Source organism: Pieris rapae, chromosome 1, assembly GCF_905147795.1.
Source record: "Pieris rapae chromosome 1, ilPieRapa1.1, whole genome shotgun sequence".
Taxonomy (NCBI): Eukaryota; Metazoa; Arthropoda; class Insecta; order Lepidoptera; family Pieridae; genus Pieris; species Pieris rapae.
This window is the reverse complement of record NC_059509.1, coordinates 4286405-4313189: the sequence shown is the minus strand read 5'-3', so window position 1 is coordinate 4313189 and position 26785 is coordinate 4286405. Positions and strand designations below refer to the sequence as shown.

The window sequence follows — 26785 nt, the reverse complement described above, 5'->3', positions numbered from 1 at the left end:
TTACTCTAATGTGCCTATTATTGTAATTCTTAGTGACGCTTTGATAATTCAAAGATAACTGTTATCTCAATTGTAATTAAGACGCACTGACAAAAACTAGGGTACTGACGTCAGATACGGACGTCAAGCTAGAAATGATCGCAATTAATTGCTTTATACGCTGCAATTTTAATTTAATATTATTAAAAACGAAATAAAGAATACCGTGCTGATAGGATAGGTGTTAAATGAATAGTGTCTTAATACTTAGTGACGTAAATTGAAACAGATGACGGTAGCAGTAGTAATTCCACCCGTATTCCACAACTGAGCGTTGTTTTAAGGATCCAGGTGCAATTTCAGATATTTCTGAACCGTTACTATTAGGGACCTTCAAGAGAAGTGCGTATACGCTGCAACTACCTTACAGGCTTGCTAACCTCCTGGTGTGGCGGGTGTCCATGGGCGGCGATTAACCCATAACTTTAAACGACACCGCCTGCTCGGTTGCCTCCTGTCCCATAAAAAAGGCAGTTTTTTTTAGTCCATCGCCTCTATTCACGTATTTTACTCGTTTGTATAGCTATAACAGCAATATAGAGTACATATACGTAGTATAAAGAACAGCATAGCGGGGAAGCCTGAAAAGATAGCTAATATGTTTTACAAATAAAATCCTGACTATGAACGACTATAAAGGAATTTACGTAGCAAAGGTCGAAACCACCGAATAAGAACCATTATTCTGAATTGCTACTATTAAGATAATCATGTTTATGTACGATAAGGGATTTGCGTGATTGCGATCATAAATAAAATGATACGCATCAATTGCGCAAATACCTTAATAAAATATATTGATAATTATCACCTGTTTAAATAAAATACCTAGAACTTTTGTCTTTTGAATACAATATATGTAATTAAAACATTGCATCTTTAATCGGTACACGAAAGATTGAAATAAATTTACGATATCCAAAAAGGTATTTCTCAGTAAGGTGTAATATTCTAAATCGCAATATATTTCAGCTTCTATTTTATATAAAAAAAATGTTTGACAGCTCTTAAACAAACTAACAGTTTGATTGTTCTGAAATACAGTGGAAATTTAATGATATGTTAGTTTTGTTAACTAACATATCATTAAATTTCCAGTGTGTTGAAGTAACATATTTAGACAATTAGCGACAATTTAATGGAAGCAAGCCGAGTACAAATTTATGTAGACATTTCGAAATATTAATGTTCACTACACTAATATGTTATGACCGAAGTAACAATGATGCTATATTGGTCCTTGCTTATTATGAGTATGACGCTCAATGTTTATTACTATAGTCGATCTTAGTAATTTAAATAGCTTTTTAGGGACTAAATAACATTTCTTACAGATGGATGTACTGGACCGACTGGGGTCAAACACCAAAAATCGAGCGAGCTGGTATGGACGGATCCCATAGGCAGACCGTAGTATCGTATGACGTGAAATGGCCAAATGGATTGACACTAGACTTGGTTCGCAAACGAGTTTATTGGGTAAGTCATACTTAGTGCGTACTCTTTTCATCACAGTGCACAAACAATTTGACAGAAAGAGATACTGTAATTAAAACAGCTAAAACAAATGGTTACGTAAAGGTATACGCGTATTAAGTGAAATTAAGTGTAGATGATGATTTTCATCATACCTGCCAGTCACAATAGCCAGCAATTTTATCAAAATTTGGTATTTTTAATTAGGTATTCATGAAATAAATCAAAACTACGTTATTTTCAACATCAGTAAAAAATATAATGGTATGAAATGAACAATTCATTTATTTCGTAATCCTTAAAACCATAACTTTTGTAACATATTCCGTTTTATCTCCTTTGACGTACCTAGATTAACATTACAACATAAAATTACCAATTTCTCTTTATTGATGACATACAAAATTGAGAAAAGTTATAACTATCGTACCTATTGTAGAGGATGAATATTATATTATTTATTATTATAATAATATATAAATTCAGGCTCATTTGTCCAAAATATCAATCACCCATTGACGTCATTACTTATTACAAAAAATATTTAATTTTATTATTATCTAGAAAGAAAAAGTACCACTAATAGCCTTAATAAAGTTATCAATTTTAATTAGTTCCTGTTTACGGTGAATTAAGTATGTCTGTGCTATAAGATTAATATTGTGTTCTTCTCAAAAAAAAATGATAATTTTAATGCAGAAAAGAAAAATACAGTACGTTTATTTTGGCGAAATAAGACTGTTACATAGAACATTTGGTAGCTTTTTTTGAGTATCTTGTGGCGCATATTTGAAAAAACTTATTTTTAGGTTGACGCAAAACTGAATACAATATCATCATGCAACTACGACGGCTCTGCCCGTAGAGTTATCTTATACTCGACTGATGTTCTGCGTCACCCGTTCTCCATCACAACCTTCGAAGATTGGGTTTATTGGACCGACTGGGACAAGACAGCAGTGTACCGAGCGAACAAGTTCAATGGAAAGGATGTTGAAGCCGTCACATCGACACACACGGTGGGTATTTATTAAATATTTATGAGAAAATGTGGGTAGACGTTTTTGAGTGTTTAAAACAATATATATCTTTAGAGCCTAAAATATGTGCCCTAAATATCATTTCAATTCAACCGATTATTAAAATAATATAATATTCATAAAATCTTTCAATTATAATCGGTCTATTGTTATAAAAAATGATTGTATCAAAACTATGATATCTAACATTTATATTTATGACTAGCTGCCGCCCGCGAACTTCGTTCCGCCTTAGTATCATTATTTATCAAAAGGGAGGTAGGTACTAGGTACATATATGTTGGTGTGTACCAACATGTGGAATATTTTGCTATGCTACCTGTTATCCCTTAAAGTAAAATTAAAATTTTCCTTTTTTATATATTTCTCAATTTTTCTTTCCATAAAACTTCAGAGTTCAGGGAATAAATAAAATTCTCGAATTAGTCGTCCAGTCGTCTTAGAGTTTTGCGATTAGCAACATATTTTTATTTATATAGATGGATAATAAAAATTATATTGGGGTACGAAAAATAGTTTACACGTGTAAAAGATTTAAATTTAATATTATTTGCAATTGTGCACAAATTTCAAGGTTAAGTATATTTTCCATGGCTATTAATTTTTATGTTTATTTAAATATGAAATTCATTGGTTAGTAATTATTGCTTAATGTATTTAGTTATTATTATTTAAAGAGTATCTTAATATATATATTTCTTGTGTGCGTGTGTATGTGACTGAACTCCTCCTAAACGACTGGACCAATTTTGATGAAATTTTTTGTGTGTGTTCGTGGAGATTCGAGAATGGTTTAGATTCACAATTTTGTCCGCTGGACAATGTTTTTTTAAATTAATTGATAATTATTATTGATATCTAAGGTGCTTTCTCGCACATGAATTAAAAGGTTATCAATTTTAATTAACATAGGTACAATTAACATTAAGGTGAAAGGTCGGATTCAACATATCTTCATAAGTTTTCCTTGATTAATTGACTTTAATCATAATGATTTGAGAGACATGTGACATATCTGATAATATGTATACTAGAAAATCCCCTTTTATTCCGATAACACCCTCCAAAATACTTATACGACAAATATTAACTTCGTCTTCATTGACGTAAACAAAAACCAGACTTGAAATTTATTAAGTCAGGCCCTCACGTCATTTGTTTTGAAAGAATAAACCTGGTAAACGAACATTTAATTTGTATAAAGTAGTTTTTCTTTATTGCCGCGGTAATAAATCTGTCTAGCATTAACTTATCAAATATTTTCTTTAATTTATAATTTTTTTATTGACTCTGTACGATCAAAATATTTTTGTCGGCTGATTATCATGACTAGTGTATATAAAAATTTCTTAATTCATTTTAACAGCTCCAAAACCCAATGGTTATCCATGTGTATCATCCGTACCGGCAACCGGATGGAGTCAACCACTGTGCGGCCGTCAACGGACATTGCTCTCATCTGTGCCTCCCCGCGCCCCGGATAGGACCTAACTCCCCAAAAGTCTCCTGCGCCTGTCCCACAGGACTGCGTCTGCTACCTGACAATCAGATGTGTGTCGAAGACAGTAAGTATTCCGTTTCACAAGAAATTTTATATGTATCGCGATTTTTTAACTATAAATATATTGTAACTCTACGCTTCATCGATTTTGCGCCTGAAAATAATTAAAGAAAGAAAGATCTTTTCTTTCTAAAATAATTAAACTAAGCTTTTAGTTGGTTGAACTCAAAAAAATCTTCTATAATTAGGATACACTTTTGATAAAAGTATCGTGTTATTAGTGTTTTGTTCCTAGAAAAGGAAACAATAAACAAACCTACAAAAACGTTTATTATCTAATGTTTGATATTGAAACCATGATACTACTAAGAAACCATATTGTTATGTCAACTCAACCACATCTTGTGGTCGAGTATAATGTTACCTTTTTCGAAACCAAACCTACAGAGCCAGCGCGCTTACCATATAATTTCAATAGCGATTTCAATAGTGGGTTGTCATGGGTGCAACAAACCATAACATACACATACAGAAAGACAGTAAGCACCTGTCAACAGTAAGACAGTAACCCAATATTGCATCAAAATCTGTGTTAAGATTGCTCAACTCATGTAAACTGTCTCAGTGTGCACTATGCAAGTATGAGTAACGACAGACTGGAATACATAAAGCAATTTAGTTTTCGTTTCAGCTTGATTACACATCCTAAATGTTTTTCCACTATAGAGCTCGAGCCAGAGATCAAATTCCGGTCAAATGCATATATTCTAGAATGTTCTTTAGGTCGTTGATTACACTAACAGGAATGTTCAATTGAATGTGGTTAATAAAAAGGGCATTAATAATTCGTCAATGGCATGCTGTAAGTGATTGGTTGGAAACCAATTGAAATTCGAACGCAGGCGACGAGCATGTGCGTAATTATTTAATTATCTGGTCATTGTGACCAATTGCTTGTCTCGCCAGTATAAAAAACCTACTTTTAATATTCGTTGATATGAACGTAAAAGCCATTTATTACATATATAAACTGATTCAAATAGAGATGACGATATCGGAATTTTTTTCGATCCGAACTACAAAACGAACAGTTTGAATTTGGAATGTGTTTTTTACGTTTATTTGAATGAATTAAGAAACAGTTATTGGTAATTAATTGAAAAAGAAATGCCCCAATCCAGCGAGGTAAACTGCCAGCATTAAAGGTAACTACAGGTACCAAACTTTTGAAAATTATTTTTAATTGTTATTACTCTTTAGGTTAAGAATATTGAATGCGATCACTGATAGTGGCCTGTGAAACGAAAAGTGATGAAATAAAATAGTGGTAATATTGAGCAATACCATAACGATATTAACATCTTTTTGTAGATATAATACTTTCAACAATTAGGTATAAGGTGTAATTGTCGTAATTAATAGCCATCGTGTTTTTCCATGCATTGTATGAGTAAACTAAATGGATTCAATTAGAACGTCGGTAAACATTAAATTATATAAATATTCCTACCACCCTTGCTGCGCAAATGGTGGCATAGACTTTTAAAGACAAAGAAACCACTTAAGGATATCTGTGTGACATATACGTCTGTGGAATTTAAATAAGCAATATACGATGTCTGTTTATTACGTATTTATAACGGATATTGAAATAAGAAAATATGGAATCTTCTGTGTTGGCGTTGTTGATTGAGCGTGCGCCCTGACCTATGGTCGTAGGTTTGAACCACGGTTGTGCACCAATGGATATTAATAAAACATGATTACGAAGCAGATACAGAAATCTGAGGCCAAGACCTAACAGCGTGTAGCGCTACTGGTGTCTTTATGGAAGCTCCTCCTTTTCCTATCACACAGCTATAATAATTTTATTCATAAGGCTCAGGAACAAGAGATTGGAGATTTTTCTTTCAAAAGTATAGATGAGTAAATATGGAGTCGATGTACAGAGAGGAGTGATAATCTAAATATTATATTGTAATGAAAAATGAGCTAAGATGAGCCTTTCGCAAACTCACGTAGGGAATAATTTAATGACTCATCACGCTGAAGCAAGTTTGCGGGGCCTTAAGTCTTCTATTGAAATTTATATATTTGGTGATAGAATCAAAATACAGAGCGCTGCGATTATATAAAAATTCCAAGAAGAGGTTTTAAGTTATTTCCGAAGCTTGATAATGCAGCAAGTACCTGGCCACAGTATCTGGCCCAAACATAGGTCATTGATGGAATCAGCCTATGAGTAATGCAGATACTTCACGGACAAAAATATTTGGTTCTAAAGCTTGCGTCATTACATTTGCATTCTCTGATGGTCTTGTAAAATTCAATCCGTGGTTACTCATGCGCAATTCAAAGCGTGACAAATTTGTAGGCGGTTTCATTAGGCGAATTCTGCGAAATGTAATTTTTCGAAATTGCCAAGTCGTACCTTGAAATATTTTTATTATAGATGAGAGTTAAAAAACTCAAATAAATGGCGCGAAATCTGAAAATGCCATAATTAATCGGACACAATAATTTTAAGGGAATTGACGGGTGTATTTAGATAATATAGTATATGTTTTACACTTTAAGAGAGATCAATGTGCATAATCAAATAAATATTTTTCAATGTCAAAGTTATCCATAGTTTGATTAGACTGATTATTAGGAAGTTAATATAATAATATAGCGAGCAATGCGAGACGTCGCGACGCGATGTCTTGGCTACTCACGAATAAGCATATTTCATTATAACACTATCACTTTATTTTTTAATTAATAAACTTACAGTAGATTAAAAATATGCGGGTCTTAATAATATTCAGTTTTAACTTTTTATGACTTGGAATCTATTTGAGGAACATAAACAAATACAACAAAAATAAAATGTACTCTATGCGTAACGGTACGCAAAGAATAAAAAATGACGCAATCTTTAATTAAAATACAAAAACATGTTTATTAATTTTTCTGGGGACACGTAATCCACCACGTCACATGACGCCGATCGTACGATGTTCTCGTATGTCATTTACGGAAAATCACATTATCAATGAACAGAGTAGGCATATAAGATACTATGCATAGGTATGCTTACAATCTGTAAGTTCCCACGTAATCAGCTCTTATCAAATTACTACTAATACAATTGTAAATAACTCTTGATTGCTCATTGTTTCTTTCTTCTTAATTTTCTTCTTATATCATCTAATTAATATAATCTAATCTATCTAAAAATATAATCTTCTTAATCTTAATTTATTTTATATTTGGGGACAATTTTATTGTAAGCGTAGAAAATCTAGTAGACAAATTTTTACAAGTCACAGGCGCGCGACACGGCCACATTCGACCAATAGGGAACGTTTATTTTGTGTAAGGTGATGGTTAGGTGACGTCACGGCAGATCACGCCACCTTTCGGTTAACCAATCCTTGCGCGATCCGACTCTGCACACTTGCACATATTTTTACGTGCAGTCAACAGTCATGTGTTATTGCAATTTTGGAAGTCTCGGATTTAATTTATTATAGTTGTGAAAAGTTTCAACAATTATACAATAAATATATAAGTCGTATTTAATAATAATTTTGTTTGTACATTATACAACTAAATAAAACAAATAAATTAATAAAAACAATATTTTCTCTTAATATAAACAGTATGTGTCTCACAAGAAAAAAAAGAAATTATAACAATAGGTTGCGTGGAAGCTGGATTGAGTTCGGCATAGTTTTATTTAATGACAGTTAAACGGCATGTAGCGTGGCGCTACGTCATAACGTCATAGATACGTTTAGTATCCCGCAGTGGCTCTGAATAGTTCCATCTCGTTCCTTCGCGTTCAATTAAAGTGCGATCTCACTCGTTTGTTTCTGACATTTCTAATTTCAATTTTCATTTCATTTTAGCTCAGGCTAATACTTGGATGTGTCGTGTAAACGCGGCTTCACCTTGTATTATACGCCGGTAGTGAATAACAAACTGTGATAATTTACTTTCAAAATTTCAAACCAGTATTATTGATAATTTAATAAATTACCCAAATTAAGCGTTTTATGAGGTTTTTATGTGATAAAATCTACAGATACAATAAAACCCGATGTGGAGGTGCAAAATTCGTCTAGTGGTTTAGAAAAGACTAAGATTTTAGAGGAAAAACCTGTTACCAGTGAGTATTTATCAACCCTTTGAAATTCTTCAATCGAAGTCCTTTAATTACTACCCTATTTTATTGGGTTGGCGATTAAACTCGAAGCACTGCCGTTAAGCGAATAATGCCTATGAAGTTATGCAATTTCTCGGACGTCGGCGCGTTCGCAAATAAATTTGACTATGTGCTTCAAGTTTGGTCCTTGGAATGCCTCGGTTAATAATTGGTGAAATCGAAAATCATAACAGATAAGATAGTATATTATAAATTTGGGTATAAGGCGATTCTGTTACAGTATCCATTCATTGTTTACTAACGCCGTTCATAGTGAATGTTAGCAATTTTAAATATTATCTGTGTGTCTTCAATGTGGGTTGCTTGACTGATTTTCAGGGCATGCAAAGCGTCTTGAATACAAATTGATGAATAGTGTTCCAAAGTAACATAACACCTGGAATATTTTATCACATATGGTGAATTTAAAAAGGGAAGGGCTTAACCTTCTCTTGAAGTTGGGGCGAGCAATTGTGGATTCTGAGGAAAGCACAGAGCCACCCGAAGAAGTCACTTTATCACCAGAAACTATTGAAGCAGAGCCAATGAAGGCATACTGGGAAAGTGATAAGGCTGACTACAATAAAAAAGACCAAAGATTTATAGACTTGTTCCTAAAAGACGTGTCCCTAGACAGGATACCTGATGCCACAGAGAAACCAGTCAAAGAATCTCGTTATAGTTATGAAACATTAAGTCTAGTTTATTTACCAGAGGCCTTGAAAAACTTTAATTCTCAGGGTAATGTATTAATATTTTTAAATTCCAATCTTAAATATTAGAAGACACACAGATTTATATACTGGGTGCATGTGTGGAAACTTTGCTTCGTGTGTGTACATTGTGATTAACTTTTCCATTCTCATGGCTTCTTGGGAATTCTTTCTATTCGGGATGTCATTGTTCTTAATTACAAAATATAGCAAATAAATTTAAATAGGTACTTCCAGCTGTTAAAGTTATTATCTTGATTTGACAATACAGAGGAAGTGGTCAACAATGTGTAATCAGTTTCTATTGTATATGGTACATTTTTGCAGGGAACTATCTACTGATCTTCCTATTTCAGATTATTAAAGCTAAATAGATCTTACAGTAATGGTTTTAAGGTATATTTTAGTGTGACAATTAGAAGATATTTTAGTTAAGCTCATAGAACTTGGCAACAATTATTGACAACGGCTGCAAATAGAACAACAGTTCTTTATAAGCTGTTTAGTTATTTGTTATTTCAATTTAAGTATTTGAAGAACATTTGCACATCAAAATTGTTTTTATCACCTTTGTAACATACTTGTTTTCTTTTATTAGCTTAATAACTTTAACATTTTTTCTTTCAAATGTCATTAACTATTTGTGGTGAAGGTTTATTTTTTTTTTGCAATTATACCTATCTTGATCTCATTACAATTTTTTCCATAGTTGTTTTTACCCTGATGTGTACGTTAATAAATTGAAATGTTATTCCTTTTATGAGTATTTACTTTTATTGAGATCAAGAAGGTTTAATGTTTTTTGTTTAATAACATTTTGTTTTTGTTTTCCAGGTGTACCAGAAACTCCTAAGTCTGGTAGTGGAATCTCAACAAGCGGCCGCGATGCTGGCGTGGTTGCTGGCATTGTAGTTGCTGTTATTACTGGAATCATCATTATTGGTGCTTTGGTAAGTGACATCAATATTTTTAATCAATGTTCAGGTTTGCAGAATGATTGACATTTTGAACATTAACATTTAAATGTGAACATTACGAGAAAGAATTCAATTTGCAAGTTAATAAAACCCAAAAATATATAAATTAATATTGACTATTATTCCGAAATTCATAGATTTGAGTCCTGGTTTTTATAAAAAAATTATGGCTGTCTTATTGGGGTAAATTAGGCTTATATAATTTATTACTAAGCTCAAGTTATAAAGATGGTTAAAGATAATTGCCGGCCGTAGACTGTATCGTTACAAAAATAGCGTTTCGAAAGTTGTCACTAGGCATAGCTTGTTATTTAAGGTTGCGTGGCAATTTACAATTCAGTACATCTTTTTTAATACAATTTTAATGTGCAATTACAAGACGTCTAGCATAACTGCGAGCAAGACATATACGATCGCGTAAATGTTCTGTTTTTGCACGGCTTTACTTAGCTTTGTCTTTATTTTATGTTTTTAATTTTATTTTAATTTTTTAGACAAATCTACTTTTAACGTCTACCTCTTGCAATCCTTGATATTTATAATAACAAACAAACTTATTATTCCTTACACCTACATGTAAATTGTACATTTAAGTGTTTGAAATAATGTGTTCATTCAAGACTGTAAGTACTTTCACAGAAAGTTCGAGATGTTTGACGTTTTTATATTCCAAATTCGTTCATCCTTGATCGTACACGTAATCACGTTCCTATTGAGGTCATTACCAAACAATAGATAAATAATTGGTTGTAATTTGTGTTTGCTCTCAAATTTAATATGTATCGAACCTGTTCATATCTAGTTGCCAGTGGTATGACAGATAAGATGTATAGTTTTTTTTAATAATATAAACGGTAAACGCAAATCCATTTGCGTTTCTATTTTTTTACTTTAAAAATTTTTGTAGACATCTTAATACCTCCACAAATTTCAATAAATGTTTGCTTTCATTAAGGTCAATAAATTTTCCATATAATCATTCGTATCAATAAAATATTTTGATATTATATGATATAATAAATAATACACGTCTCGTAGTCCCCTGTCGGATAAACATTAAAAGTGACCTAATTTAATTAGTTTCCATATCACAGTAGACTAAAAGTGATTAATTAATTTGTTCTTTGATAAAATATGACAGTTTCAATTCCGTCATCTTGATTAATTATAACCAATCAATCATTATACTTCAAATGTATTTATAATGATTTGTTTATTATAAAGCTATGATGTAACATATATTTTTTTATCTATCAACACTTCCTTAATTATAATAATTTCAACAGAAATAATTAAACTATTTTCACTTGGTTTAATTACTTTCTTATCAATTATTTAAAATTTTATACACTTCGTGTGTACTTGTATATTGCGCATTAAAATTTATACTCTTTTAAATATCTTTATTGTTTTTATTGTAAGATAATATTTTAACTGATAAAAAAGTATCAGTATTATTATTACCTTTTACAATATGGCGAATAGTAATTTGTCGAATATGATTTTTGCTAAAGTCTAAAATCATTCGCGATTGTATCCGAGACAAATAAAATTTATATTGTAAAAAAGCAATCCTGTATAGGCTTAAGTATATAATTAACTAAATTTAAAAAAATACGCTGATTCAAATAAGGAATATTTTTTGACCGAAAAGGTTTACAATTCGATGCGTAATTTTTTTATTGCCTGGTTATATTACAAACAAAACATTAAATTCATCTATTATTTCTTTTCCAGATTGCTGTTGTAATGTACAGGCATTACGTTCATCGCAACGTGACTTCCATGAACTTCGATAATCCTGTATATCGTAAGACAACTGAGAATCAATTCGCGCTAGAACAGAATGGATATGCCCCAGGCAGCAAACTATACCCGAGTACGGTGGGCGAAGAGGTAAGAGCTCTCACTGCTATGGAGTGCACACTCAACATACAAAATAGCTTAAGATAAACCATAAGCCATATTAGATTTTTTTACTGTCTCCTTAATTTTTCCTCCCCCCTCTATAGACGAAATTTAGGACGGCAATATATATGGTTTCTATTATTTTACTGTAGTGTTGACAACTTTTCTGACCTATTCTTTTGGTCGACTTAATGGCGCCACGGTCATATAAGCTTGTGGCAGGTGATCATTGGTATTGTACGATGAGAAAAACCCCTAAATCTGTGTAAATATTAAGGACATTTTAAAGTTTGTGTATTTAGTATTAGAACAATTTAAGAAATCTATAGAAAAACCTTAGTGTAAGGGCGAGGTGTTGTGCCAACATTTTTACCGCATCAGTATTAAAATATAGTTGCCAAATGTAGTTGTAAATAGCTATGTGATAGGCTAATTGTTTTTTAACTGCCTATCTGTAGATGTAACTGCCAAATTTATTTTTCACGCGTTTCATTGCGAGGCCTAATACTGGTAAGTTTAGTCGCTGTAGAATATAATTCTTATTATACTTTTTTGCTTAGTGGATATCAAACGTTGACATATAAACAGTATTTACTATAAGCTGTAGATATAGTAACAACATGTTTTGCATAATAACCTAATGATTTATTTTTTTACAAATGATACATACTATAGTAGACAGTTTGTTTATAAGTAATACCAAAATTTCAGCAATTACGCCCAGTCTTATGTATTTTACGTTTACGAGTCTGTGTTGTCTTCAGGGTCTGACACGTAGAGTTTTCGGCTCCCTCTATATTGCCTTATATATCAGTGTTGGTTAAGGAAGCGGCTCTCAACTTTTATGTTGTCGGTTCAAACCCGGGTGCGCACTAATAGCTTTTTAGTTATATGCGCCATTTTTTGGTTTCAAAAACGTATCATGTAATAAACATATGCAATGAGTGATAAGACCCAGAAAGAGTTATTGCATTAATGATTATTATTTCTCTAGTAAAAAATGTGAATACTTATTTGTCTTATTATTTCCAGGCCCAAGAACCGCTCAACTCTCCCGGCACAAATGAGTTTGTATAGCGTCCGTACTGGCAGCCAATATCTTAGTATATCGTTAGATGTGAAAAGAAAAAAACGGACGCGTTATATAGTGCAACCAGTGAATAGTGAATTGTGCGTGAACAAAGTTCTCTAAGGAAAATTATCGTAGGGAATTGGGAAAGTGGTTGCTATTTGTTATATTAGAATAATTTATTGCGTATTAATGAATTGTGCGTTTCATTGTCATCCATTATTGTAAAACGTGATAATTTTAACCGCCTCTGGGAAGTTATTTTATGATATATTTTTGGCTTATTTAATCCCAGGTAAGTTTTTGATATGTTGTTTGATTAGATAAAATTATGCGCTCAATTCATCATGACATTACAATACATTAATATGTGGTAACATTCGAAAAGCATAATTATACATTTTATCGATGGATTCGAATCTTAATGTATTTAATTTATAGAATGTACTTAGATGGTTCTAATTTTATATCTTGTGCAGCTTTATACAGCTTATTTACATTTTTATAATCATTTAATTTATTACGAGGAATTGTTTATTACAGAGATATATTGTATATAATTATTTGATGGTTTGGTGATGTAAACAAATGTTTCGGTAGCAAATTCATATCACAATTCTGTTACTAAAGTGAAATAGTATTAAGAAAAAAATAATTGTTTACATCACCATTTTACCAAGATTATGTAAAAGGCATGGATAATATAATGTGCCAATCCTAATAAAGCCAAATGTTTTATGTATGTTGAGCTCGCTTTCTATTTTCAAATTTTACCTATAAGTAGATTGTTTATTTAAATCGAAATTTTCTTATATCTTTCTAGGAAATTCCTGCCAAACCTCTTAGTTATTGTAACTATTAATGTAATTTAATTACATGGAAATCTTGCACATTTCGTATTATACGCCTAGCTCAATAAGTGTGGTCACTAAAATATGTAAATAATACCAATAAATATGTAAAATGTGTTAAAAGTTTCTTTTATTTCACTTTATCATATAAATAACCAGATGGACCGATCAAGTGGAAGACTCATTGTCTTTAAAACTACAGTGTCATAAAGGAAGCGCTGGATAGAAACTAATGGAAGCAGATAGTCCGCTCTAGATGCTTCGTTGCTGACCACGACGGTCAGACATGAGCTGCCGATTAATGAGAGAGAGATATATAAATATTATAGCTTTCCAAATATCATCAAACTGATCTGGCGACTGAATACCGACACTCACTGCATAACTATGAATCTAATATGTAAGGACCTAAAAATTATAATTAGTTTTAATCTACGCTTACGTCCTAAGGCCCATAAAAGGTTGCAGCGCCATTGGTAATGTATGATTGTAATTTAATGGATATAATTAAATTTATACATAGAAAATTTGCTAATGAGATCAAAACCTAGCCCCAAGGGCTAACACAGAAATAGCGACATCTAGTAGACCACAACGAAACCAACATCAAACCTCGAGAATACGGGTGGTTCGTCGTTAATACAACTAAGCATTTTTTAAGATATGTATGGTAGTTTTTGCCGCGCACCACCACTATGTTGGTACCAGCTGGTTCGGCAGCTGCCCAATGTCGTTTTCGAAACCAATTCGACTTGGCTTCGAATTCGCGAGCCCTGGCATTTATTATCGATGTGGTGGTAGTAAATATAACAATGTGATAGTAATTCTAAAATAAAATGTCTACACGCATGTACAAGAGAAATTTTAGTTAGGTTGACAAATCGGTATAAATACCCAATAGGATTTTCACATTTTCTGAATTTCTTTGGCGCAGTAAGCGACATCTTGTAGCACTTATTAAATAAATGTCACTACGCTAAGTTGACGTTGTTATTTGTTTGAACTCTAGATGTCACTATGTTGATTTGAAATATACTAAAATATTAAAGTATCTTTGAAGAATAAATCCGGTATCTTCGGTTAAAGTAATTAAAATTTATATCAAAGATTTGTAAAAACAATTATAGATGGGTCTTTAATGCAGATAAGAGGTAAATTTAATTTACATTATGTATGCATGATTAGGATTTTCCAAATGAATTAAAAAAAGAGGCATCGAACCCGTTAGATTCCAGACATTTTGGGACAAGTTTATCACCTGTCTCTTCATGATCACGCATTACTGGTTTCAGACTCTTCGATGAGATCAGGTAAGTTAATGACTGCACACATAAGGTATCGGTAATTGATGCTGATTATTTTTATTTTGTGTTCATATCTTTAGAAATAAATGTAGAAGAGTAGTAGGTACGGTATCTGGTAATTAGGAAACTCAGGAAATAATGCTAAGTATAATTGTAAAGTACAATTGCAAATCCAATAAATATGCAAAGCTACCCAGAACTGAATTATCACAAAAGCAATTAAATCAAAAAGATATTACTCAGAAGAAACATACAAGATGAAAAAGTTAATACGGACTAACGCAAACGTTGCGGCCGTGGAAAAAAGATGGATCTTTGTGAATAATGTTCGGTCGCGAACTGTAGTAATGGACAGCACTAAATATTGCACCAAGGGAAAATAAATTACGCCACTTTTTCTCTCTCACAAAAAGTATTCTTCGTTCTCTCATTCAGTAGGTTTTGAAGCAGAAAAACTTTAATATGTTACGTAGACGGCCACTTATGTAGGATGGAAACGTTCGAAGGCACTTATTGCAAAACCTTAGGTGTAATTTTTCAAAGTACATAATTGGCTACGAAAGTGTTTAATTGTACAATCATGTAATAGCCCCGGGTAAATTAAGTTAAAATTAATTCTGAATTTTTTTAATAGCATAATGAAGTGCTGCTAATGACAGTCAACACAATTTTTCATCATTGGACTTGTGACGACGATGGCTGCCATATCCGAGAGTTTCAATATAAATTTTATCTGCCTAAGATTTTTTGGTGTAATATGGCCAGGGAAAATTTCAAGTATTTACTATAAATTCTTTTCAGGCTTTTACATTTTCACAACATTAATAGTCTATTACATAATTCTCATATTAAACCTATTATATACGCCCAGAAATATCGAATTGTTGATTCGCGAAATATTATTCTTTTTTGCCGAAACACTGTCAGTCTCGAAGGCTCTCATGATTTTCCTTAAGCAAAAACCTTTAGTGAGAGCCTTTAATATTCTTGACTGTGAACATTTCAAAGGCGAAGGCGATAGAAGTAGAAAAATTGTAAGTCAATACATCGCCAAGTATAAAACGTATTGGAAATTTATCGCTATTTTGTCTCATATGGCGTATTTAGTCAAAATGTCCGTACATATTGGCAATTTTTTTTATGGTTATGTGGAATTGCCATTTTACAATTATTATTTTCTTCAAGAGGAGACTATTGATCGGTATTTTGTCTTTCTGTGGCTTTATCAGGCTTACGGGATTTATGGACACATGTTATATAATATGAATGTTAATACATTAATAGCAGGATTATTTTTGATAGTCGTAGCCCAAGTAGAAATGCTTGACTATGAATTGAGGAGTTTAAAATGTGATAATAGTAGCGAGCAAGTACAAGTTATTAAATTAAATAAATGTTTGAGACATTACGAAATCCTGTTACAGTAAGTATTGTAATATGATTATATAATGTATAATTGAATATTTAAAAATATATTGACTTGATGTATTTATTATATTATTAATTCTTGCTTAGGCGATTATTATTAATTAAATTTGAGTGAAGGTGAAAATACTCTGGTTATTATAAAAATAAATATAGCGAAACCATGTCCTTTAGATTTAAATTTAAGTTAATTATGGTAATAATTTAAATCGCAATTCATTTGTCATAAAAAAGTTTACAAATTGAAACCAATTGTAAGTTAATTTTACTACTAAATTACGACATTATTACTTTATAAATGTAATGCGTGAATAATGGGATAACTTTATTTTCAGGTGAGCCTCCTGCCCGTTTGCCCCCTGTTCTATAAAAAAAATCTTGATGTAGCATGGTATCCAGTACGTGTACATAATATCAAAACCTATCGTTTCAGATATTCGAATGAGGTTCAAGATATAACAAGCGTTACTATGTTTGTTCAGTTCACTGTGGCTTCAGGATCCATTTGTGCAATATTATGCAGTCTTTTATTGGTAGATAGCACTTATTTTTACAACATTTGTTTACCTTAATAACCTAGCCAGCGTTAAAACGTCAAATAAGAATGAATTTATTTGACGTTAAATAAAATGAATATCATTTTGTTGTTCCAAATTCAAATATCAATAATATTATAATCATGTTACCAAGTTAAGGCGAACAATTTATAAAAAAAATAATAAAGCGTTAAATCTTGAGAAGTTTTATCGACATTTTTTTTTCTTTTCAGCCAAAAACGTTTGGTGAACTCATATCATTATTAGCTTTTATGTCTAGTTATGCGTTTGTTGTGACTCTAGAGATTTTTACTCCTTCGTACCTTGGAACACAGCTCCGCTATAAAGTAAGTATCCGCAAATTTAATATTATACCCTCTTATACGTAATAACTAAATCTGGCTCCTTTTGGCAAAAGTAATGCTTTGTCTCTTTCTAACTGTTTGTCAAACTATTTTTACGCTATGATGAAATGAGGCAGATGACTAGGTCCTACAGTGAAAAGGATGCAATCAGACTAATTTAGTTTTGATGATTTAGTAAATATCTGCCAAATTGGTCTAAATTGAAAATAAAATTCGTAAACAGAATATTTAAATATGAATTCAGAATGTGATTTCGGTTGTCTAAGGCCTCCTGCGTTATAGTACTTATTCATTTCTTTCCGTAAAAATGTGACGGATCAGTTATTTTGTTAATGGTTAAGGAGTTTATATAACAAATAAATGGGAAATCTACGATTTAGTAGCAATTGGTATTTAAAGCCCAGATATAAAACCTAAAACATTTTTATTTAGAAAATCTTTATACGTCCAATATATTCCAATTTTCTTAATAATTATATCTAAGTATTTTTCTATTAAGTGCACTATGAAGCATAACATAATTATAACTTAATTATTTAATAATATGTAGATGTACCTACCTTGTAAAGTATTAAAATAATGCTATATAACACCAAATAGTTTATATTAAAGTATATCAAAGTATGAATACCTAGAATAGAGTTAGTTTTATTAAGAAAATAATATTCGTGTTATTCGTTTTGTTGAAGTATGCTGAACCACGAAAACGTTGTTTTTACAAATCTCTGAAAATATGTTACTTTAAAACTATGGTCAATTAAATATTCATTTATTTTAACTGCATTTTGTAGTGATGAGAATTGAAAGTGAAAGTGAAAGAATTGAAAGTGTTGTAATTTTAAGAACGCAATTGCGTATTACAAGCTTATATTTAAGGTCTGTTCGATTATTTAGCTTTTATTTGCAGTCTACATCACAAGAATTCTCTAGGTGACTAGCATCTGTAGAAATAATAATATTTGTAATCTTGTATTGGAATAAAAATTCCTTTTCTATTAAACTGCGAAGTCTTAAAGATGGTATAGCCGTTCTCCCACCACTAGCGTAATCATTTCTCGCCCTTTTCGGCTTGTAATCACGTTCAATTGAATCCTTTGAAAATTCTGAAAAGGTGTATACATTTTTTATAATATAGCATTATAAGCAAACTCAGAATAATTGACCCATCTGCAACGATAACATATCATAAAAAATGTTTAATCTGTATTGTCAATGTCAAATGTCAAATGTAAATGTAAATGTCACTAGTAAATAATCTAAGTGCTAAAGTATAGTTTTTCACAAACTCTTACCATAAATTACCATTAAAAGTGGCCTATATTTAATCTACATGGACCAATCAATTTAACGGCGCGTTAAACCGTACCAAACAAACCATAATCATATTTACAACTATTATTGTTTTAATGTTTCTTACAGAGTCAAGATCTAGTCCATGCAGCTTACTCCTCGAAGTGGATAGCTAGAACAGAAAGTTTTAAGCGAAGCCTTAAGATTTTCATGTTACGGACCAACACTCCTATCGTATTCAGCGGATGTGGACTTTTTCCTTTAACCTTGGATACGTTTACTTCGGTATATTTAAAGATATTGATTTTTACACAATACTTATTAAAATGCCCAATTAATATAGATACGGTAGTATAATTAACAATTGTATTTTTCAGATCATGAAAAGCGCATATTCATTTTTCACTATAGTGAGAAATTTTCAGAATCACGATAAATAGTCTTGGCAGCATTCTATGTAATACCCACATAATTTTTAGTAGATTTCAACATTATTTCCTATTATTCTAAATAATATCTGATGTTTTTAATAATTACGTTATTATCTACTAACTACTACTAACATATAGGACTAAAACTTACATGTAAAACAATAAATTAATGTACTAAAAAAAATCAAAATCATGTTCTGTATAAATTTTCACCATAAAGTGTAAAAAATTGGCTATTTTTTTATTTTGTATCGAACGCAGTTTACATAATCCGTTTATCGATTTCAAAACGGGTACATAAACTCCACCATACATGTTTCCCATTTGCTGCCCTACATTAAGAAATGTAAACGAAAAATGTACTTTTTTGGAGTTTGGCGACCGCATATGTCCTTAAGAATGAATATTGTTGCACTTGCTGGGTTTTACTAAAAAAAAGTATTCACTGTAGTCTCGTTATCAAATTATAAAAGGATTTTTTGATATGCTATGTAGACCACCACTTAATGAACGACCAAAGCTACTTATTACAAATCCTTTGGTATAATTAGTCTGAATAATAATTGGATCATCAAAGTGTTTAATTTCATAATTACACGATACAGTGTCGTTATTCCAAAAAAAACTTAAATAATTAAACTAAGGTATTGTTAACACAAACTTAACTCTTCTTTATCATTAGGCAACTAACAAACATGGCTAACATATCTGATACTTTCAACATCAATTTTATATGCTTAAAAGTTTTTGGTGTACCATGGCCGGGTAAAACTTCGAGCATATACTATAAATGCTACTCAAGCATATATATATTGGTTTCATTGATATTATATTACTTGCTTATCATCTTAAATTTGTTCTATACGCCTAGAAATATTGAATTGTTGGTTCGTGAAGTGTTATTCTGTTTTTCGGAAACAGTTGCAGCTGCAAAGGTGGTATTAATTTTTCTTAAGCGGAAAACTATAGTAAGAGCTTTTCGTATCCTCAACTGTACATTCTTCAAAGGCGATGACGAAAGCCAAGAGCTAGTCTCCAAATATATCGTAAAGTATAAAACATATTGGAAGTTGAATGCGATCATGTCAAATAGTGCATTTTTTGCCAAAATCTTCGTACCTATTATGTCGTATATCGTCTACGGAAAACTTGAACTGCCTATTTATAATTATTATTTCCTGGAAAAGAAAACTATATCTCGGCACTTTACTTTTCTATGGTTTTATCAGGCTTGGGGGATTTACGGACATATGATGTACAATATAAACATAGATTCATTCATAGCAGGGCTGATTTTAATAATAATAGCTCAAATAAGAATTATAGACCATGACCTTAGAATGTTAAAGTCAACTAGTGTCGACGAGGAACAACTTGCTAAATTGAACAAGTGTTTGAGACATTACGAGATGGTATTGCAGTAAGTATGTAATTCTTGTAACTTTTACTTAGATATTAAAAATTCGATAGAACGACACACACCCACACCGATTTTCTTACATAACAAACATAAAAAAATAATACCTAAATCTGATAGAAAACTTCCTTTCAAAACCTCATTTTAATAAAAAAGTAGTAAAGTATGTATTTTAAATATAAATTCGTTTAATACAAATGTTTATTGACGTCACAACATCTTATAAATCGATGAAGCCGGCTGCACACACGAAAAAACATGACGCATGCGGCGTTACTTTTCTCTGAGGCATTACATTTAAGGCTTGAAGTGCAAGCGAGATTGCAGAACGAGTGACAAAGAAGCACAATCGGCCTGCGCCTTAGGCAGCGTTCATTCGTCAAAAAAATTACATAATTTTATTTATGCGTACAAATAAATGTAACTTGATCAGTTAAACTGTGATTTCCATTTACCTTCTTCTCTATATCCTAACAAAATATCTATCAAACAAATAAAATTAAAGTTTTCTTTTGAAAAATGCAACCATTACATCAGTATTTTCTTGACGTTGTCACGTTCAACTATCGTCAGTTTATCAACTTTACAGACAACCGATTTTTTTCTAACAATTTAAGTATTTATTAAAAGTCTTTTTTAGATTCTCTAAAGAGGTGCAGAGTATCATTAGCGTAACTATGTTTATCCAGTTCAGCGTGGCTTCGGGATCCATTTGTGCAATCTTATGCAGCCTTCTATTTGTAAATATTTTTTTGCAATAAATTTACTCCTATTAGGGATAAATAATAGGGTTATACTATGGTATAACTTACAACATATGTACAATTCTATATTATAATACCCGTATAATATGTAACTAAATTATTGTTTTTGCTTTTTTATAAATATAAAATACCGTGATGTTAAGCGTCCTTTACAAAGACTAAGAATCATAGAGTAAACAAAATAAATAAGTAACTATAGCTTTTGTCATATATAATGGGATTAGAAAATAGTTTAAATTTTGTAGCTTAAAACCATCCAATAAAAAATAGGAATGTTAACGAATAGGCCATTGACGGCTTTATTTCTAACTAATGATCTTCCAAGGCTATTTTACGGTCTTCCATTTTTCAGCCAACAACGTTTGGTGCGCTTATGTCTATGCTACTCTATATGTCACCATATGCATTTGTGATGATACTACAGATATTTGTACCGGCTTATCTAGGCACGCAACTGCGCTATAGAGTAAGTATTATCTTCATACAATACATTATTTACGTATACTAAATATACGTTTCTTAAAAATTATTCCAAAACACTATTATTTTATGAAAAATTATTTGAAAACAAAGTTATACATATTTTTTAGAAATATCTTAATATATATATTTCTTGTGTGCGTGTGCATGTGACTGAACTCCTCCTAAACGACTGGACCGATTTAGACGAAATTTTTTATGTGTGTTCAAGGGGATCTGGGAATGGTTTAGATTCACAATTTTGTCCGCTGGACAATGTTTTTTTAATTAATTTTCAATTTATTAGTTGTTGTTGATTTTGGAATGTTTTACATTGGATCCAACAGACGGCGCTACCATCGCAGTGTCAAATTTTAAATAATATTCGAATTTTAATTTTAGTCTGTCCCGAAATTTAAAAAAAGTTTTGTTATCATTGTGTTATATCGTGTGTGACCATGTGCTGGATCGTTAGATATTGTCATAACATTTGAATAATAATTTTCATCAAAATGGCTTATTAAAAATTGAAATTTTGAAATTAAAGACGTGTAGGCAGGACAACGTCTGTCGGATCCACTAGTATATATATATAAATACTTTTATGAGCTACATAGTTTAGCCGTAATGCGCTTTTCATATAACTGATGACCGCACGTCAAAAATGTTTAATGGAGGAGATATCAAAATTAAATTACAGGGTTTAAAAAAAAATATGAGTGATAAAATGTCTTTAAAAATAATTTTTCTTACAGAGTCAAGATCTAGTCCATGCAGCTTACTCCTCGAAGTGGATAGCTAGATCAGAAAGTTTCAAGCGAAGTCTTAAACTTTTCATGTTACGCGCCAACACTCCTATCGTCTTCAGCGGATGTGGACTTTTTCCATTAACTTTGGTTACGTTTACTTCGGTACTTATTTAATTTTTAGTTTTGTAAACAGAAATTTACAAAACTTAGTAATTGGCATTTATATGTATAATTATCTTACAATATTCATTTAGATTGCTTAACGAAAATATAATTAATTTTTCAGATTATGAAAACCGCATATTCATTTTTCACGGTAGTGAGAAATGTTCAACGTACCGAAAAGTAATATATTCAATTATTATCTTGAATACCATTATAATATAAAAGTCCATCCTCGTCTATAATAATTATAATACAAAATTTTATTTCACTCTGTATGTATGTTATATTCAAATAAAGGAAGAATCTAGAAATCAACAGTTAACAGTTCTCTTTGTACAAAGTTCATTGCCCTCATTGATTGTTACGACGTAATAAAACTGATGTTAATTAAGTCGCTTACAATATTTAAGTCATTCAAATATTAAACTCCTGCTTCCCAAAGGAATTGTTTTATTTAAATATCTTAGGGTATATCATTTTGTATTCAACTTTTGCAGCCTGAAGGCATTTTCATCATATTTTATTAATTTTCATAGCGTTCCGACGCACCGAATGCATTTAATCAGAGGGTTGTAACTTTTGCGGCGGGGCCTTGAGGCAGAACAGTAATCTCCAAGGGCCGTGGTGAATATTATTATGTGCCTATTACAGTACCCATTGTTGGTAGAGGACGGAATTGATGAGTATAAACGAAATTCTTATAGAACAGGAGGCAAACGGGCAGGAGGCTCACCTGATGTAAAGTGATACTACCGCCCATGGACACTCGCTCGCGACATAGACATGGCTCGCGAGTGCGTTGCCGGCCTCTTAAGAATTGGTACGCTCTTTTCTTGAAAGACCGTAACTTGGATATTTTTAACTGTTAATAATGCTTAAGAGGAACCTTGTCAAATCATACCTAGTTATTGATTTATTTCAAGTTAATTGCAAATAAGTTTTTGTATCTTTCCTTTGGACTACGGCATAATGACTTTATTTAGAAAAAAATCTGAACTTTCATAATTTATATTCTACATAATACAGTCGCCAGTCTCCTATTTATTTGCTACTATTTGCGATTTCGTTTCTTCATAACAGCATTGTTCAAAGGCTCTTTTAAAGGTAAACGAGTACGGCAATTAGGTTCCATAAATAAGATATTACATTAATGAAACTTTACATTCTGACAAGACTAGGCAATTAAACAAAGAGCAAGTGTACAAAAGGCATTTTATGAAAGCAGTTTTACAGGGCTAATTTGCGAGATTTTCCTTGCATTTCACGTTGCGAAGAAACACTCGAGTTCCCTACAAAGGATTTAAAAAATCCGTGCATTATAAGTTAGTCGTGTGAGTAGGCGCGGTCATGCGGCTCCGCGCGTTGGTGCATTAATGCCTCATACAACTTAATGCAAGCCTGCACGGCCTCTTGTGCCTTAACGAGACCAAAGATTATAAATTCCCGTCTAAGCAGGCTGGTGTATGCATGCATGCGACTGCATATAGCATACATTGACATGCAGACTTACCGCTTACCTTCAATAGGGATATAAATATTGAGGTTGAACCTGGAATTCGTTAGCAACCACAATGCTACAGATACTGAAAGAACTAGATTGAAATTGTGTTTCATATTGTAATTATTTGAACCGGGGCCAATTCTAGCCAATTATTGGAAATAAGTTTAAAGGGATAGCGGGAATCAAATATTTAATCATACCAAATAATAAGCTAAAATTAGATAGAAATTTGGCTCTAAATTTTAGCTAGGAGACTCAATAAGCGCAGACAACTTAAAATTGTATTTTTTTTTGTTTCTATGAAATTCTGTATTGCCACTTTACAATTCATAATGACGTTTAGAAGAAGCTGTTGTCAGAAATCTGTTAACTTTTTATTGTGCCTTAAAAATAATCTGTGCATTTTATTAAAAAATACTTTTCACACACACTGGTGCTATAATAAATTATCTGTCCTAGTAGTATTTTTTATTATATGGCTGTACGTTACTCTATGTGAAGCCGTTGGCTAAAAGTCTGAAAGGCTTTGGTTTGAAAATCTAGAGCTACTTGCAGCGTGCACTCACCTTTTAAAAGCTATAGAATTATTTATAGTATAACGTGCAATCTTCGTCGTGATCACATTTTATAATCTTTTTTAGTATACGGTTTATCTTTTTATTTTAATAAATATTTTTAAAATTAAAATTACCTTAAATAATACGTTTGAATATATTATAAACTACAGTGAACATATTACAAAGTTTCCAATATATTTCTTTTATACTCACAATTTAACAAAATTCTCAGTAATCGTTATAATTTTTATCTTCTTAGTAAGAAATTTAAAAATATACTTTTTTTTATTAGCATGTTTCATGGTTTAGGAATATTATATGAAAAGTAGTTTTATATAATAAAACCGAATTATGTAAAGCTCTTTGAACTTTAACTAAATGTAGCCCAGACATATATTTATATCTATTTCCTAAAGCTTTTTATACTGGGTATCAGTAGGTACTAAAGATACTATGTTACGGCTGGTAAAACATATCTATACAAACGACCCAACTTTACTAAGTCCAAGTAATATATGTATAAAAATACATGAATTATACACATTTTGAAACTAAAATAACACAAAAGGCACTTAGAGATCTTTAAAACAAAAAAATCCGATTAGATTTATATCTGAATATTGAAGATACAAAAAGTTTGTTAGACGAACCTTTTTCGTAATAACATTTCCAATTTGACTAGATTATACGTAGCCCGTATAAGCCTACAAGGAGTCTAAATCCCTAGGTTCTTGTCTAAATCAAGTAAGGACAGAATCACAATTCACAGCAGAATTGCTAACGGTACAATGGAACCAAATTATACAGAAGGGAATTAATCAGGTAGCTTGTGCAAAGGATTAAAGGTATTTCTATGTGTACTTAATTACTGAAGTCTAAGATGTATTTAATGTTTTTATGTATACGTGAGTTAATACTAATAAAAACCTTTTTTATTTCACATTTTAAAATTAAAATACGTAATGAAAATGGTTGGTATCTTAACAGATAAGAGTAGTTTCTTCCAGACAACTTACGAAACGTGAATTAATTACAACATTTAGAACACGACTAACGCAAAATTATTATTATTCCGTGTGTAAAACCTTCGGGTATTATTAATTAACTATTTAACCGTAGGCGAATAATAATTTTTAATATTATAAATTATAGTTAAAAAAGCAACCTCAACGCAGAATGCACATTAAATATTTATTCAATCTAGATTCTTTATATTTTTAATGAATATAAGCCCTTTATATTTATTTTCAAACCACTTCTATATGCAGTCATTAAAGCAATAAATCTAGATCTAGGTGATATTGAAGATGGCAAATGTAGGTCAGGTATTGCGATGGAATTCAGATTCTGGTTAATGCACATAGACATTATGGTTACCTACTTTTTATTACTCTATATCAAGAGCTTATTCATCCAACAATCTATCCATAGACACACAAAAATTATAATTAATAAAGAAAAGTAATGATTACTAAAAGAAAATTATATTTATTACAACTAGAGGTGTATTACTTTAAGTAGCAAACTTTTTCAAACTTACTTTGTCGTACTTCCTTTACATTAGATTTACTTAGCTAGTTCCTTTTTAACTATGAACTTCAGCGATTTATAAACGCTGGTGTAACAGCCCGTCCTGGTACTACTGAGAATACTATTCACTTCCAAGTACATTAGGTGTACTGTAAGCATTCTCAAGTACATTAGGACTGCTATTTGACTAAATAGTGACGTGTTATGGCTAAGTGCAGTGCGCATTAGATGCGGCGCCTCCGGATATCCGCCAGACAACACTAGAGCTTTCAAAAATGCAAACACACATTTCCGAAAATCACGTCAAACACAGATGTTTCGTTTCCAGATCGTTTCTTATTTGTAAACACTTATGGGTTTGAAGGTTGTTTATCAATAATTTGCTATGAAAACACTTCTCCTCATGTTAGTTTAATAGAAAATTGTTACTAACATAGATCAATAGATTCTATATGCATGTACCATTCTGTTTTATTAGTAATACAATTGTATTGTTGAAATAAATCACATTCTTTAATCAAATCAA

The 26785-nt window shown here is 31.5% G+C and overlaps 3 protein-coding genes across 15 annotated transcripts in view; all 3 read left to right on the top strand.

Annotated features, from left to right (window-relative positions):
- The window catches only part of LOC110994885 (very low-density lipoprotein receptor), a 152570-nt gene extending 138681 nt beyond the window's left edge, over positions 1-13889 (top strand). For 8 of the 13 annotated variants that reach the window (XM_022261784.2, XM_045630040.1, XM_022261783.2 and 5 more), the window contains 7 exons: positions 1374-1518; positions 2325-2534; positions 3922-4120; positions 8129-8212; positions 9796-9911; positions 11676-11834; positions 12879-13889. In XM_022261784.2, the coding sequence (XP_022117476.2) occupies positions 1374-1518; positions 2325-2534; positions 3922-4120; positions 8129-8212; positions 9796-9911; positions 11676-11834; positions 12879-12923 (958 nt within the window). In that variant the 3' untranslated portion in view covers positions 12924-13889. Of the gene's footprint in view, positions 1-1373; positions 1519-2324; positions 2535-3921; positions 4121-8128; positions 8213-8587; positions 8783-9795; positions 9912-11675; positions 12357-12878 lie in introns of those variants that run through there. The other 5 variants (XM_022261788.2, XM_022261786.2, XM_022261798.2 and 2 more) reach the window with 3 other exon arrangements.
- Positions 13890-17273: 3384 nt separating this feature from the next.
- On the top strand, positions 17274-19276 carry LOC110994797 (odorant receptor 2a-like). Its single transcript, XM_022261647.2, has 3 exons — positions 17274-17378; positions 18816-18971; positions 19064-19276. The coding sequence occupies exons 1-3, from the start codon at positions 17304-17306 to the stop codon at positions 19124-19126; spliced, it is 294 nt and encodes a 97-aa protein (XP_022117339.2). The 5' UTR covers positions 17274-17303; the 3' UTR covers positions 19127-19276.
- Positions 19277-19812: 536 nt separating this feature from the next.
- Positions 19813-22894, top strand: LOC110994796 (odorant receptor 42a-like). The gene is made up of 5 exons (XM_022261646.2): positions 19813-20537; positions 21175-21274; positions 21651-21764; positions 22513-22668; positions 22793-22894. The coding sequence occupies exons 1-5, from the start codon at positions 19813-19815 to the stop codon at positions 22853-22855; spliced, it is 1158 nt and encodes a 385-aa protein (XP_022117338.2). The 3' UTR covers positions 22856-22894.
- Positions 22895-26785: the final 3891 nt, after the last annotated feature.